Below are 14,760 nucleotides of genomic sequence, written 5' to 3' on the forward strand. Positions count from 1 at the left end.
CACGCACAGACACACACACACACACACACACACTTCATGTGAGGTTCCAGGGAGCAGATCTAGGGTCCCTGGGTAGAACTCCCCAGGGAACCAGGTTGAGATTTATGTAAAGAAAAGTGTGTCAACAGTCAGCGTTCTCCATTGACAGATGAATGGATAAAGAAGATGTGGTACATATATACAGTGGAATATTAGCCATAAAAAGGAACAAAATTGGGTTATTTCTAGAGATATGGATAAACCAGGTGTCTGTCATACAGAGTGAAGTAAGTCAGAAAGAGAAAAACAAGCATCGTACAGTAACGCACATATATAGAATCTAGAAAAATGGTACAGATGGACCTATTTGCAGGGCAGGATAGAGACACAGACATAGAAAATGGCCATGTGGACAAGGGGTGGGGGGTACTGGGATGAATTGGGAGATTGGGATTGACATAAACACTCTGTGCTCTTAGTCACTCAGTTGTGTCCGGCTCTTTGTGACCCCATGGACTGTAGCCCCCCAGGCTCCTTTGTCCATGGGGATTCTCCAGGCAAGAATACTAGAGTGGATTGCCATGCCCTCCTCCAGGGGATCTTCCCTATCCAGGGATCAAACCCAGGTCTTTCACATTGCAGGCGGATTCTTTACTGACTGAGCCACAAGGGAAGCCCCATCTACACACTACCATGTGTAAAGCAGACAGCTGGTGGGAACCTGCTGTATAACAACGAGAGCTCAGCTTGGTGCTCTGTGATGAGCCAGGTGGGTAGGATGTGGGGGTCAGGGGCAGGGAAGGCTGAGAGAGAGGGGATAAATGTATACATATAGCTAATTCACTTTATTGTACAACATTGTAAAGCAAGTATACCCGGATTTTTAAAAAAGGAAAAAAAGCAGTCAGAGTTCAATCCTTTCAACCAAAAACTGAGGACCTCTACTCAAATCACTCGCTAGGTACACAGAGAAGGAGTACATAGATGATTAAGACTTGGTGCCCGTCCTTCAGAAGCCCACTGGCTAAAAACAGAGGCTGATACGAGCCCAGATCCTTCCAGCATAATGTAGCACATTCTGTGATAGCTGTCTACAGCCATGCCATCCAGTATGATAACCACTCACCACAGTGGCCACAGAGCTCCTGTGATCACCTGTAAATGTAAAATACACACTAGATGTTGAATATTTAGTATGAAAAATAATGTGAATAATAGCAATAACTTTGACCCTGATTAATATATTGGATTAAGTAAGTATACTGTTAAAGTTAATTTCTCCTATTTCTTTTTTAATGTAAGTGCTAGAAATCTTAAACTACATATATGGTTTTCATGGTGTTTCTGATGGATGGCACTGCTCTATAGGTTATCGTGGCAGCAAAGTTGGAATATATGAATCTAAGTTGAGTTTTGCAGGATGAATACAAATAAGCTAATCATAGGAACATGGGAAGGGGACTTTCCTGGTAGTCAAATTTCCACGATCCCAAGGCAGGGGCCTGGGTTTGATCCCTGGTCAGGGAACTAGACCCCAAATGCTGCAATTAAGAGTTTGTATGCCACAACTAAAAAAAAGATCCCGAATGCCACAATGAAGATGGAAGATCCTATGTGCCTCAACTAAGACCTGGCAAAGTCAAGTAAAAGAATGTGCTCAGTCGTGTCTGACTCTTTGTGACCCCCATGGACTGTAGCCCACCAGGATCTTCTGTCCATGGGACTCTCCAGGCAAGAATACTGGAGTGGGTTGCCATGCCCTCCTCCCGGGGATCTTTCCCACCCAGAAATGGAATCCAGGTCCCCCGAGTTGCAGGCAGATTCTTTACCGTCTGAACACCAGGGAAGCCCCAAATAAAAGAGTAATAAGGAAGAAACATGGGAAGGCATGACTATCTTTGTGGACAAGCTAAAGTTGGATCCCTGTTTCACAAGATACACAAAAATTAACTGTAGGTACATTAGAGATTTAAGTGTTTCTGAAAAACAATTTCTGTTTTTGCAGCACCTTTTAAATGAATTTTTATTTAAATTATTCAACTTATTTTTGAATAGGTATTTTGTTCATATGTTCAAAACTCAAAACTATCTAAACAGAATGTCTTCTTTTCACTCTGATCTCCAGTCACCTGAGTCCACACTCCCTGGAGACAGGTAATAATAATCTCTTCTGTATGAATCCTTTCAAAGATAATTTTAATGGCTTAAAAAACAAATTTAGGGGCCACAGTTCTTGAGGCACTAGCCTACCGTGTTTTCCCTTTGCCTGGCAAAGGAATAAAGCCACTCGTTCCTTCTCTTCCATTAAAAAAAAGAAGCAAGTACAAACAGATATACACAACAGGAAAAAAATGTAAACATTTTCGAAAAATGTATAGATGGATTTCTTTGTGATCTCTGAATAGGAACGCATATTTAGACAAGACACCAGAAGAAGCACAAATTGTGAAAGACTGATAAATTTGGCACTAAAATTAAAAACTTGTTCTCATGAAAATGTACCATAAAACAAAATGAAAAGACAAGCCTCACACTAAGAGAAAATGTTTGTAACACAGATAATTGACAAAAAAGATTACTAACTGTAACAGAGCAATAATTACAAATCAATTAAAAAAATAAATAAAAACAATTCAACAGAAAAACAGGCCCAGGTAATTCACAAATGAAGACTCCTGAGTGTCCAATAAACTTATGAATAGATGTTTTTTTCACCAGCTAATCAAGGGAATGCAAATTAAAACCATACTTTGATGAGCGTACTTCACACTCTTCAGATGGGCTAAACTGGAACTTCTGAGAATACCAAGTACTAATGAGCATGCGAACAGCTAGGATCTCTTGGGCCCTCCTTGCTGCTGCTGCTGCTGCTAAGTCGCTTCAGTCGTGTCCGACTCTGTGCGACCCCAGGGACGGCAGCCCATCAGGCTCCCCCATCCCTGGGATTCTCCAGGCAAGAACACTGGAGTGGGTTGCCATTTCCTTCTCCAATGCATGAAAGTGAAAAGTGAAAGTGAAGTCTCTCAGTCTTGTCCGACTCCTAGCAACTCCGTGGACTGCAGCCTACCAGGCTTCTCAATCCATGGGATTTTCCACGCAAGAGTACTGGAGTGGGGTGCCATTGCCTTCTCCATGGGCCCTCCTTATGAGAACATAAATTGATATAACCCCTCTGAAGAACAATCTGGCAACAAACAGCAAAGTTGTGCATAACCATATTTAGCATGGGAGTTCCCTGGCTGTCCAGGGGCTAAGGCTCCATGCTTAGTGACCCCAGTTTCAATCCCTGGTCAGGGAACCAGATCCCACATGTCACAACTGAGTTGTGTGCCACAACTAAAAGACCCTGTGTGCCCCAACTAAAACCTGGCACAGCCAAATAAATTAAAAAAAAAAAAAAAAAGAATTCAATGCAGAGGACACAGGTTCAGTCCCTGGTCGGGGAATTAAGATCCCATATGCTGCAGGGCAACTGAGCCCACACGCCACAACAAAGACCAGGTGCAGCCAAAATTTCGAAAAAATAATCATAATGACTGTATGAGGCAGCCCTGGCAGTGCAAGAAAACGCAAACCCACAACTCATTTATTCTAAGTGTTTGAGCCCAAAAGACTGCATATGTGCACAAGGACGTGGCGAGAACATCACAGCAGCACTGCATGGGCCGCCCCGCTCTTGCACAATCAATGTACCCCTCTCTGAAGGACCATCCCACAGCCGTAAAACAGCCTGTTACTCCCCTGTTGGAAGGCACTGCCTTTACTGCCGCCTCCCTTAGAGCTACTGTCCGTTTCTCCATCCTTCCTCCCACCCACACGGGACAGAGCTAATTACCGTGGCATCAGCACTGTCTTAGCGCTTTCCCTCCTCAACCTCCAACCTGCTTCTGTGCCCAGCTCTCCTTTGAAACTGCTGTCAAAGGAGCAGACATCTCCGTCCTTGGCAACAGGCAGCCAACTCTTCATCCTTGAAACCGTGACTCCCTACATCCTCCCATTTTTCTCCATCCCACAAGCCCCATCTTTTCCATCTTCCTTGCTGGCTTGATTCTGGGATCCCCCTTTCTTCTCTCTCCATCTCCTCTTAGGTGACATCAGCCAGTTCCGTGACTTTCAAAGCTTTGTATGTTCCCAGATACACACTTCCAGCCTCGACTTTGACATAACGACATGGATGCCCAGCAAGTGAGAGGAGCTTATAATTCATCATCCAAACACTTCTAAGATCGAAATTGGTGCTGTGAATTAAACTGGAACCACAGGCATAACTCAAACTGCCCGAGGCACACTGGGACATACGGTCGCTCTGTATCAATGTAGCATTTCAGTCATGTTCAAAATGGACATCTCCAGTCAATCCTAAAGTCTGCCCCTCACTCAGATTCCCATCTCAGTAAAACTCATCTTCTCAAGACAAAAATCCGGGGATTTGAATGATGAACCCTACATCTGCGAGTCTCTCCTTTCCCTTATCTCCAATACAATCTATGCACAAATTCTGTAACATCTACCTGCACAATATACCTGAAGTCGGATCACTTCCCTGCATTTCCACAGCCAGCACCCTGGGCCAAGCCACCTATGACTCGACTTTTGCCTGCTAACCAGCCTCCCTCCTCCTGCGTTTGTCCCTCGACGTCTGTTCACACAACAGCCAAATGAGCCTTCCAGAGCTTACTTCAGACCATGGCGCCCCTCAATTAAAGTCTTCCACAGGGAGTGAATAATTGCCATCCACATGGCGCTGATGAATCTCACAAACAGGAGGTTGACCGAAAAGAGCCAGGCACAAGGGAGCACGGACTGCGTGCTTCTTTAATTTCAAGTTCAAAACCAGGAGAAACTGGTCCATTACCAGGAGTCAGGAGAGTGAGTACTGTTTCTTGATCTGGGTACTGGTTGCACAGGGGCGCTCAGTTCGTGAAACAAATTCATTACGCTTTTGTTGTTCCATCGCTATGTCGTGTCCAGCTCATTACGCTTCAGCATACTATGCATGCGTGCATGCTCAGTTGCTAAGTCACATCTGATTCTTTGTGACCCTATAAACTGTAGCCTGCTCGGCTCCTCTGTCCATGGCATTCTCCAGACAAGAGTACTGGAGCAGGTTGCCGTGCCCTCCTCCAGGGGATCTTCCCGACCCAGGGATCAAACCAGCGACTCCTGTGTCTCCAGCATTGCAGATGGGAGTCTTCATCCACTGAGCCACCTGGGAAGCCCTATACTTCAATCCAAAATGTTAACTTGTTTATTGTCTAGACCAGCATCCCTAACCTTTTTGGTACCTGGTAGTGGTTTTGTGAAAGATAGTTTTTCCAGGGACCCAGCGGGGTAGGGGGTGATTTGGGGATGATTGAAGCACATTGCATTTCTTGTCCACTTTATTATTATTACATCAGCTCCACCTCAGATCATCAGGCATTAGATCCCGGAGGTGGGGGACTGCCGGACCAGATCAGTCTACCACCAGGTTTAGATTCTGTCAGGGAGGATCTTGGCGGCTTTTTGATCGCTGCAGCCCCAGAGCGTGGGGTGCTGCTGGGCCCAGCAGAGGCACCTGACAAGTATTTACAGGGCAGAAGACGTAGTCAAGGCAGCCCTGGGTGTGATGACTAGAGCCAAATTTTGGCTAGAGCCTGAATAGACAGGAGAGAACTGAAGAAAACTCAGGAGGGGGAAAATTAAGCTGGCGGGCTGGGCGATTTTTTCCAGTAACTTTCCGATGATCTCTTTACAATTCTCTCTCTCCTCCAGCCCATGGATCTCCTGCTCATCCTAAACCTTTTGGGCAGCTCCCACTCCTCTGCCTGGGATGCTCTTCTTCAGGATGTCCCCCTAGTGCCTGCCCTCATCTCCTTCTAGTCTCTGCTCCAAAGTCACCTCCTCAGGGAGGCCTTCCCTGCTTTACTTCTCAGCAGAGCACTCATCCCCCTCTGACACACCATGTATGTCACTTGTTGACTTATTTCTCATCTCCCCACCCTGCTGGTTTGGTAGAAGCCAGAGCCTCTCCTAAGGACTTGCTCTTAACCACTGCACCACAGGGCTGCAAGTGGCTGCTGCCACGCAGACACCCTGCACTCACAGACAGCAGCCCACCCACGTGGACAGCCATTCAGCCCCCAGCCCTGTGCCCAAGTGCCCCTAGTTGCTTCCCCCAAATCCTCAGGCGCTGACAGTCTCCAGCTGGAGCCCGCGCTCCCAGCCGCCTGCTCCCCTCCCTTCCCCGGCTGGCAGGCGCCAGCTCCTGACAGAGGGGGCCGGCGTGTAATTAGAAATTCCTCAAGCTCCCTAATTGCCAGTTCTTCTCCCAGACCAGGAGGCTGGCGCTATTCTGGGCCACCTTTGTTGCCGGCTGCCTGAGGCCCGGAGAGAGGACCAGGCTGAGAGCAGAGCCAGGCTGGCAAGGTCAGAGGGCCTGCGCGCTGGACAAGGGCTGGAGAGTGGCCAGAGGCCAGACGTGGCACGGAGAGGGCTGCTCCCCGGAGCCCAGCCTGGTTCTCCTCACGTCTGCTCGGTAGCCTCATTCCCGCATTCCCCCAGCACCCCGTGCTCCCACCCATACCCCAAACAATGACATCAAAGCAGACAGGCCCATTCATTCTTTATTCAGGTGGCGTAAAAATCACTACAAAAACTTTACAAAAGAGCCTTCGGCAGCTAATGCCCCCCCTTCCCCACCCTCTCAGCCACTGAGACGCAGCGCAGAGGGGGCAGAGGGGAGAAGGAAGAAGAGGAGTCTTGGCAGTGTTGGTACCTCCAAGGACCAGCGGGGAGACTGAGGTGACAGTGGGCGGGAGGCTGGTGGGCCCTGGGCAGCTCAGGAGGCAGTGGTGCAGGGAGCTCAACCTCCACCCGTGTTGTGCAACCTCAAGACAGCCGCCCCCTCTCCTCGGCCAGGGTGTCCCCTCCTCCCTGTCCCTCCCTCTCTGGTAAACAAGTGTGGAGGCACACAGCTGCCCTAGGGAATAAACTACCTACCTTCCCGACAAAATGATCCACCGCTGCCCCTCTGTCTGAGCCCCAAACCAGGACACCCTCTGGGCCTCTTTGGAAGAAGCGATGTGGGACCGAGGCCCATGGTTCCCTGATGCCTGCCCTCCTCCCAGCGCCACCCCATCCCAAACTCCCCAAGAGGAGACAAGAGAACGGCTCCCTTCCTCCCCTCTCCCAGACTGCCCTCCCTAGGCCCCCAGCCCCAATCCCACAAAGCTGTTTTTGGAAAGAGTCACATGAGTTGAGAGGTTGGTCCAAGCAGAGACTCGGGATGATGGAGGCCACAGCCCCTCACTTGGGGCTGCTAGGCTGAGGGTAATCCTCTTCCGAGGGTGGCCCAAGTTTCAAGTCTGGGTCGAAGGGCTTGTCTCCGCGGGGGAGGCCTTTGTGATCCTGGAAGGAGTCCTTGCCGTCGGGGGAGTCCTGCTGCTCCTTGCGCTCCGGCTGCGCGCCCGGGTTGGGGTTCCTCACACTGCCCACGAAGAGGGGCAGGCTCGTGCTGTCCTCAAGGATGAAGAAGAGGAAGGGGCGGTTCACGATGAAGGAGGATAGGGACATGCGGGACATAGCCGTGCTGGTTGCCGCGACCGCCTGCACGCCGGCCTCGCTGAGCTCCAGCGCCGACTGATGCTGCACACTGGACACCACCAGCCTCTCATCGGAGATCCCACGCAGGTCCGGGGCCTGGAATAACTCCTGCAGGCCTGCCCCAGGGCAGCAGATGGCTGGTCAGAGCTGCCTTCTGCCCCACAGGCTGCCTGGACCTGCCTGGAAGGGTGTCTGGCATCCTGGTCAGGGAACACCTTGAACTCACAGAGGGCTGGTTAACTCCTGTTTAACCTTCATGTATCAGCTTAAAGGCCCCTTCCTCCAGGAAGCCTTCCCTGATTGCCTGCCCCAAAGTCCAGATAGGTGCCTGGTGCCTTTTCAGTGTTCTCCCAGGTGAACTGGAGAGAAGCCTTCTATCTTAGCACTTATGCTGAATTCTAAGTACTTGATTCCTCACCTGTCCACCCCATAAGACTGAGCTCCTTGTACATGGTGGGCTTCCCGTGCCTCTTGCAGGGGAGCCAGGGAGGCTCATGTGCCACTCTGGCTTTCCATTCAGGATTCTTTACAGTGCTCAGTCTTGGGCAGAGCAGGCCCTCAATGGCCAGGCCATGCACCCCTCCCCAGGAGAGAGGATCCAAAGGTTTTCACCTCCCCAAGCCCCAGAAAAGTCCAGGACACAAGGCTAGCTCTGACTCTGACCTGCCAGCTGGAAACTTCCTCCTCACCCACCCCACCTAGCCTGAGTGGGGGGCTGTCCCATGCCCAGCCTCCTTACCCAGCTGGCTGAGGGTGGCCACCAGGTCCAGTTGGTATTTGAGACGCAGCTTAGGCAGCTGGACCTTGGTGGGCCTCTCCCGCAGCAGGGGCTGGTGCAAGATGTCCCAGGTCAGGTTGGCCAACACCTGGGATACGTTCCACTCAAAGCGGGTGGGCATCAGGACCACGAAGCTCATGTTGTTCTTAAAGGGGAAATGAGCCACCTACAGACAGGGGAAGGAGACACCATGAGGGCCAGAAAGCGCCCAGGCCCAGGTGGGAGCTGGGCCAGCATCCCTTATGACACAGCCCATCCTTCACAGGTGTGTCGGGGAGAGGGGCCTCCCTGAGCCTCCACTTCCTCATGGGCAGAGTGACACTACCTGCCCACACTGCCAGCTGACATGTGATGGAAAGAGATACACTGTTAAAGCTTCTAGCAGAGTGTTTGCACATAGGCGGTGCTCACTCAGTAAATGGTGGTTTTCTCTCTCTTCCTCTGCTGCCAGCCAGCCCGTGACTCGGGATGAGGAACTCCCGGTGAACACCTCTCGCTTCCTCCCTGTGTACAATTGACCAGGTTTCCCTGGTGGAGGGGGGTACCCTCTCTACTCCCTTCTCCTCCAACAGTGACTTGCCTGGCTGCCTATTTATACTGTGATTTGGGGTAAGATTTCATGTGAATGGGTGTTTCTGCAGCTCAAGAAGGATGAAAAGCACTGGGCTCCACGGACCCTAGTGGATGTGACCCCTCGGCCTCCAGGCAGAGCACCCAGGGGGCAGAACCCCTGCGGTGGGAGGGGGAGTGCCAGCATCTGGCTGCCTGGGCCGGCCTGCAGAGGGTGAGAGGAAGAGGAGGGCCGAGGAGGGCAAAGGATGGAGACTAAAGGATGAAGGAAGGGACTTCCCTAGTGGTCCAGTGGTTAAAACTTCACGCTTCCAGTACAAAGGTTCAATGCCAGGTTGAGGAACTGAGATTCCACATGCCATGTAGCACAGACAAAAAATTTTAAAAATTAAAGGGTAAAGGAAGTGTGGGCAGGACACAGCCTGGTGGGGAGGTGAATCAGATGGTCCACATGTCAGAGTGAACTGGAGAGAGGCTGGGACACTGTTCCAGGGGACCCGCCTTGCCCACAGCCCCTCTCAGTCACGGCCTTGTGAAATTAACCAACACTGCCACCTCAGTTAACTGGCCCAGGGACCATGTTTAGGCTAGAAGCATGGGAGGCTGCACCTGAGATACACGGCATAGCACTCTCTCTAATCAGAACGGTCCATCAGGAAGCTGACCAAGCCATCCCAATCAGACCCTCCTTTCTAAGGAGCATGCGAGAGCTCAAGTCGCATCTCAAAGGCTTCAGGTTGCTGAGGGCCTGTGCCGCCCCACAACCCACAGTTCCTTGAAATGAATCCCCTCAGCCAAAGGGGCCTCAACAATGTCTCTTCCTCAAAGAAGGCTCTCTGACCACTCTAGCTAAAATACCTCCCCCCATTCTTTGAAATTATCCTGTTGATCTATGCTTGCCCATGCACTGTGCGTCTTCCCTGGATTTGGTTTTCCTTGTTCTCCACTGAACTGCAGCGCCTGGGACAGAGTCTGCACACAACTAACGCCCAAGGAATGAACCTCAAAGAGACTCGAGTCTCAGTCCCCCTGGGTGAGGGCCCAACGAGACTTTTCAGAGCCACCTGCCCCAGTGACAAGACTGCAAGGAAGGTGGGGTGCACTGTTGAGCCCTATGGTGGTCCACAGCTGCACAGTTCCTTTCCCACCTCCCAGCACCCAGGCCCGGCCTGAGCAGTCAGGGGTAACCTGGATCTCAGGCTGCTCCAGCAGGAACCAGTGCAGCGGATACGTGAGGGCTTGCATCATGTCCACCGGCACCGTGAACTGCTCGTCCAGGTGGAAAGCATCTCTCTGTGTGAGGTTCGGGTCGAACTTGCTCCTCCAGAAGCCTGCATCCAACAGAGGGCAGGGCCATTTAGACTGGGACCAAGGTAGGGTCTACACCACTAGCCTCTTCCCCGTCCCACCCAGAACCCATTAAAGGGACAAAAGCTGCAGGGTAAGGCCCCAGGCAGTGGTGTGCCAGGTGATATACCCAGGTGATCTGAGGTGTCTTCTCTGGAGCGACTGCAGAATCTGGGCTTTCATTCCCCCTACCCTGCTCTGCTCCCAGGAAATCCCCCCATTACCCCAGGTTTTTTTAGACTTCATTTCCTCCTAGGGAGGACTTCCCTATAGTTCAGACAGTAACGAATCTGACTGCAATGCAGGAGACCTGGGTTCAGTTCCCAAATTGGGACGATGCTCTGAAGACAGTATTCTTGCCTGGAGAAACCCATGGACAGAGGAGCCTGGCGGGCTACAGTCCATGCTCTCACAGAGCTGGATGTGACTAACGCCTACTACTATTACCACTACTCCTAGGACTGTGCTGTGCTTAGTCGCTCAGTCATGTCCGACTCTCTGCGACTTCATGGACTGTAGCCCGCCAGGCTCCTCTGTCCTTGGGATTCTCCGGGCAAGAATACTGGAGTGGCTTGCCATGTGCTCCTCTTAGGGAACTCTCCACGAAAGCCCCATCCAGTTCCTGGGCCTCCTCCCAGCAACACTTCGACCTATCTCCCACCATCTCCACCGCCTCCCAGCCTAGCCCTGGGGAGAAGGAGGGACCCTCAGAACAAAGCATGCCTGCAGGGCAGGGGTAGGGGCTGCAGGTGGGGACCGAGAAGGGGAGGAGCTCACCCTGGAAGTGGATGGCATTGAGGAGAAGCAACACTGTGTCATCTGGCAGATCTGAGAGGAAATCCTCGATCTTCCCCTCCGTGGCCTCCTTCACCCATTGGTTAATGTTCGCCAGGTCCTCCCCCTTCATTCCCGTCAGGCTCATGGGCTTTGCACCAAAGAGCTGTTCTGATTGTTCCAGGAAGTCCTCTTTGATGGGAAATCCTACACAGAAGGGAACGCAGGCTGTTGCCAGGACTTGGGCTCCAGAGCCACCAGCGTTCCAACCAACTGCCTGAGCCCACGCCCATCTTCCTCACCCTGTCCACCCCAGAGCACTACCTAGCTACCTAGGCAGTGTCTACCCCCACCCACACCTACCTTTCTGCAGATACATTCTGGCAGCCAACCGGAAAGCCCCAGGCCCCAGGTCCTGGCAGAGGCGGCTGAGCAGGTGGGGGAGGCAGGGCCCTGAGTCTGCATGCAGCACCTCTTTCAGCCTTTGCAGCGTTTGGTTCTGAGCACCTGAGCGGGGAGGACACAGCAGCAGTGGGCATTCCCACCCCCACGTCTTTTCCTAACCCTCTTTTTGTGTGTGTGTGTGGTGGGAGCTGTGCCTTGCAGCATTGCAGGATCTTAGTTCCCAGACCAGGGATCGAACCCATGTCCCCTGCCATGGAAGCGCAGAGTCTTAAGTGCTGGACCACCAGGGAAGTCCTCCTGTCCTCCTTGAACATCTACAATGAGCATGCCCGAGAGACCACACTGTCTCCTCCCACCTCCTGAGGGTCAGTACACCCAAGTTTTACTTCCATCTCCGCTGCTGCTAGTCTGGGTGACCTCACTTCATCGCCTTCCCTCTCTGGACTCTGTCCCACCATGAGACCCTCCAGTCCAAAAGAGACGCTAGAACTGCCAGACTCGTGCATAAAAATCACCAGAGGCCCATCCTGGGCCCAATCCTTGAGACTCTGATTCACGGAGATATGAGTCTGTGTTTTTAACAAACTTTCAAGGGACCCTGATGGAGGAAGCGCCCACTAGTAAGCTCTGGGGAAGGAGGCGAGTTCCTTCTGGCCTCCTAGCTCTCCTGGTCTGCACCTGGTCTCCTGGTCTGCTGCCCCAGTACCTAGTGCCAGGTGAGACAGTGCCAGGGCCACACTCAGAGGTGACAGGATGAGGTTGGGACTGGTGGAGCTTTGGGCCACCAGGGAGAAGAGGTCTGTGGTGAAGGTCATCATGGCCCGGGCCAGCCTGCGTGTCTGCTCCGGGGTTGGGGACAACTTGCAGTCTTCTGGGGCCTTCTTCGGGGCAATCTGGCCACCTGGCTCCTGCAGGGACAGATGGGGTGGGGGGCATTGGGGTCAAGGGGTCAGCTCTGTTGAAGATCTCCTTCAAAGCCCCTGTACTGGTGATAGCAGGGCCTTGTCCCAATGGGCGACGGCATTCTGGGGGCTAGGTCCCTCCCTCAGGTCCCTCCCATCCTCTGCCTTCAGGCCTCAGCCTCACTGCCACCCTCCCCTCCCTGTTTCCTTGCATTTCAGATCTGCCTTCCTCCCGCGGGTCCCGCCCACTCTTCCCCAGCCCCACCTGATTGTACCTGGTTGTCCAGCTTGAGGAGGGAAAGTGGGGGCAGCTTCTGCTGGGCCTGCCCGCTCATTAGCTGAAGGAAGGAGGAAGCAGATGGAGAGCAGCCCTTCCTGCAGCCCCCTACCCAGCTCCAGCCACAGGAGAGGCCCTTGGGGACCTTCCTCCCTGTCCTGCCTCTCATTCCCCAGTACCTGCATATCCAAGGGCTCCATGGTGCTCACAGGAGAGAACTGCTGAGAGAGGGAGGGGGAGAGGAGAGGGAACCCCTGAAGCCAAGACCTCCCTCAACCCAGCACCCCCCCCCCCTCCCCGCCTTTTTCCCCAAGACCCTCGACCTCTCCCAGAGCTGCGCCCTGCCCCACCCAGACCTCGGCCCAGGCTTACCGCTGAGCACAGGCTTGACAGGCAGGAGAGGCTGAGCGCCAGGAGCCCCCAGAGCAGCGCCATGTTCCTGTGCAGGACGGGAAGGCTCTGTTCCTACCTCACCCCCGCACCCGCCGAGGAATCCCACCCACAGGCTCACGGGCAGCTGGAGTCCTGAGCCACCACTGCGGAGGGGACAACGCCAGCAGCAGTACCCACGCCCACAGCGTGTCTCTCTGAGCTGTGAATTGCTCGAACTCTCTCCCGAAGTACTTTCTTCCCCCTTTGTGTTTTCTGGTTTTTACACTGTATGTCCTGAAGGTGTTTTGGTTCATGGCAGAAAATATTACCCAAACGGAAAAAGTCCCTACTTCTCAAGGCTGGGAGTTGTGAGTCAGACCTGGGTTTGAATCCAGGCTTCGCCTCTTGGCAGAGGACCCAGGACGTGTCCCTTAAACTCTCTGGGCTCTGCTTTATCTTGTAAAATGGTGGCAAAAGTCCCTTCCTCCTCCCACGTGTATTGTGGAGACCAACCTAAGTTGGTCTTGGTGAGCCCTGACTGCACGGGCCAGCACGCAGCGATGGCTTTTGTCAGCCTCCCAAGGCCCGTCTTCTGGGAGGCCTGTCCTGAAGCCTGTTCCGTACTGGAATTCCCTCTCCAGAGCTCCAATCCAACCCCTCTTTCTGGCTGGCCTGGTCTTGTCCACAAGGGTGGGCTGGCCTGTGGTCTCAGCAGGGGTGGGGAGCTGGGCCAGAGACTGGCCTTATTGACCCAACGGCTGAGCCCAATGAATGACTGTGGCCAGAGCCACCTTTGGACTTACGGAAAACACAGGCCTCGGCCCCGCTCTAGCCCCAGGCTGACTCCGGGAAGCCAGGATGACCGGTGGGGATGGGCAGGTCTCGGCCTGGCCCCGGAGTGGGTCTCACACACACCCCCATCTCAAGCGTCTTTCTCTCACCCCTAGCCCCCTCCGCGTCCCACACAAGGACCCTTGGCCAGGGCCCCAATCTCCGACCTGGGTTTTTTAATCTTCCTGCCAAGAAAAAGACCTCTAGTTTTTCATTTCCCAGAGGGACTCCCCTTGAAAGCCCCGACCTTGGCCCCTCATCATCTCAGGAGGTTGGGAAGTCACAAACCTCCTGAATAAACTCAGCCCAGACCCCTCAGCAAGGTGGGCAGCTCCAGGCTGAGGCACCCCCCTGCCCTTACCTCTGCAGGCTCCTCACTGCTGTACACAACCTCCCTCCGGCCCGCTTGGTGCTCCCACGCTCTGCCCCGCTCCAGCCAGCCCAGCTGAGCCCTCCCCTCCCACCAGGACCTTTGCTCTCAGCCAACCACTGTTCCAGTTGCCTTCTCTTCTGGTAAATATTGACCTGCACATCCGGTTAAACATTGATACTGGGACCAAAAGCCCCTTTCCCACCAGGGCATCTAATACTGGGACAGCCACCTGGAACCCCGGGAGAGGGTTCTCAGGCTCCCACCTGAGCCTGGAGAAAGGAGATTCAGGAGACAAAGAGCCTGTCTTCAATCGGGGGGTTAGATCCAAGAAGGACAGGGGACTTTCAGTGACCCCATGAAGTGGGGGGTTATCCCTGCTTCAGTCGGGCTCCGAGAAGCTGTGTGACCTGGCCAAGGACACAGAGCTGGGCTGAGTCACATTCAGGTTCCCGCTTCCAGTGTCCTTGACTCTTCCTCAGAACTGCCTCCCCCTCCCAAGAAGAGGGAAGAGGAAGCTGCAAAAGGCAAGGGAGGAAACCTGGATCAGGACGCAGGATGCGAATCCCTG

At 53.2% G+C, this 14,760-nt stretch overlaps 1 protein-coding gene across 3 annotated transcripts; it reads right to left on the reverse strand.

Annotated features, from left to right (window-relative positions):
• Window positions 1-6,566: 6,566 nt before the first annotated feature.
• Window positions 6,567-14,325, reverse strand: SERPINF2 (serpin family F member 2). 3 transcript variants are annotated; one of them, XM_025280888.2, is made up of 10 exons: window positions 14,181-14,325; window positions 12,989-13,055; window positions 12,796-12,870; window positions 12,615-12,677; window positions 12,144-12,345; window positions 11,396-11,539; window positions 11,036-11,239; window positions 10,100-10,242; window positions 8,303-8,507; window positions 6,567-7,679 (listed from the first exon to the last, which is right to left on the reverse strand). In XM_025280888.2, exons 2-10 carry the CDS (start codon window positions 13,049-13,051, stop codon window positions 7,267-7,269), a joined length of 1,512 nt encoding a protein of 503 aa, XP_025136673.1. In that variant the 5' UTR covers window positions 13,052-13,055; window positions 14,181-14,325; the 3' UTR covers window positions 6,567-7,266. The 3 variants fall into 3 exon arrangements, with proteins under 3 accessions (XP_025136673.1, XP_006079824.1, XP_006079823.1); XM_006079762.3 differs by having other exon boundaries at window positions 12,796-12,834; window positions 14,181-14,324; XM_006079761.3 differs by having other exon boundaries at window positions 12,796-12,837; window positions 14,181-14,324.
• Between the last annotated feature and the right edge of the window lie 435 nt (window positions 14,326-14,760).

This window comes from Bubalus bubalis, chromosome 3, assembly GCF_019923935.1.
Source record: "Bubalus bubalis isolate 160015118507 breed Murrah chromosome 3, NDDB_SH_1, whole genome shotgun sequence".
In the NCBI taxonomy this organism is placed as follows: Eukaryota; Metazoa; Chordata; class Mammalia; order Artiodactyla; family Bovidae; genus Bubalus; species Bubalus bubalis.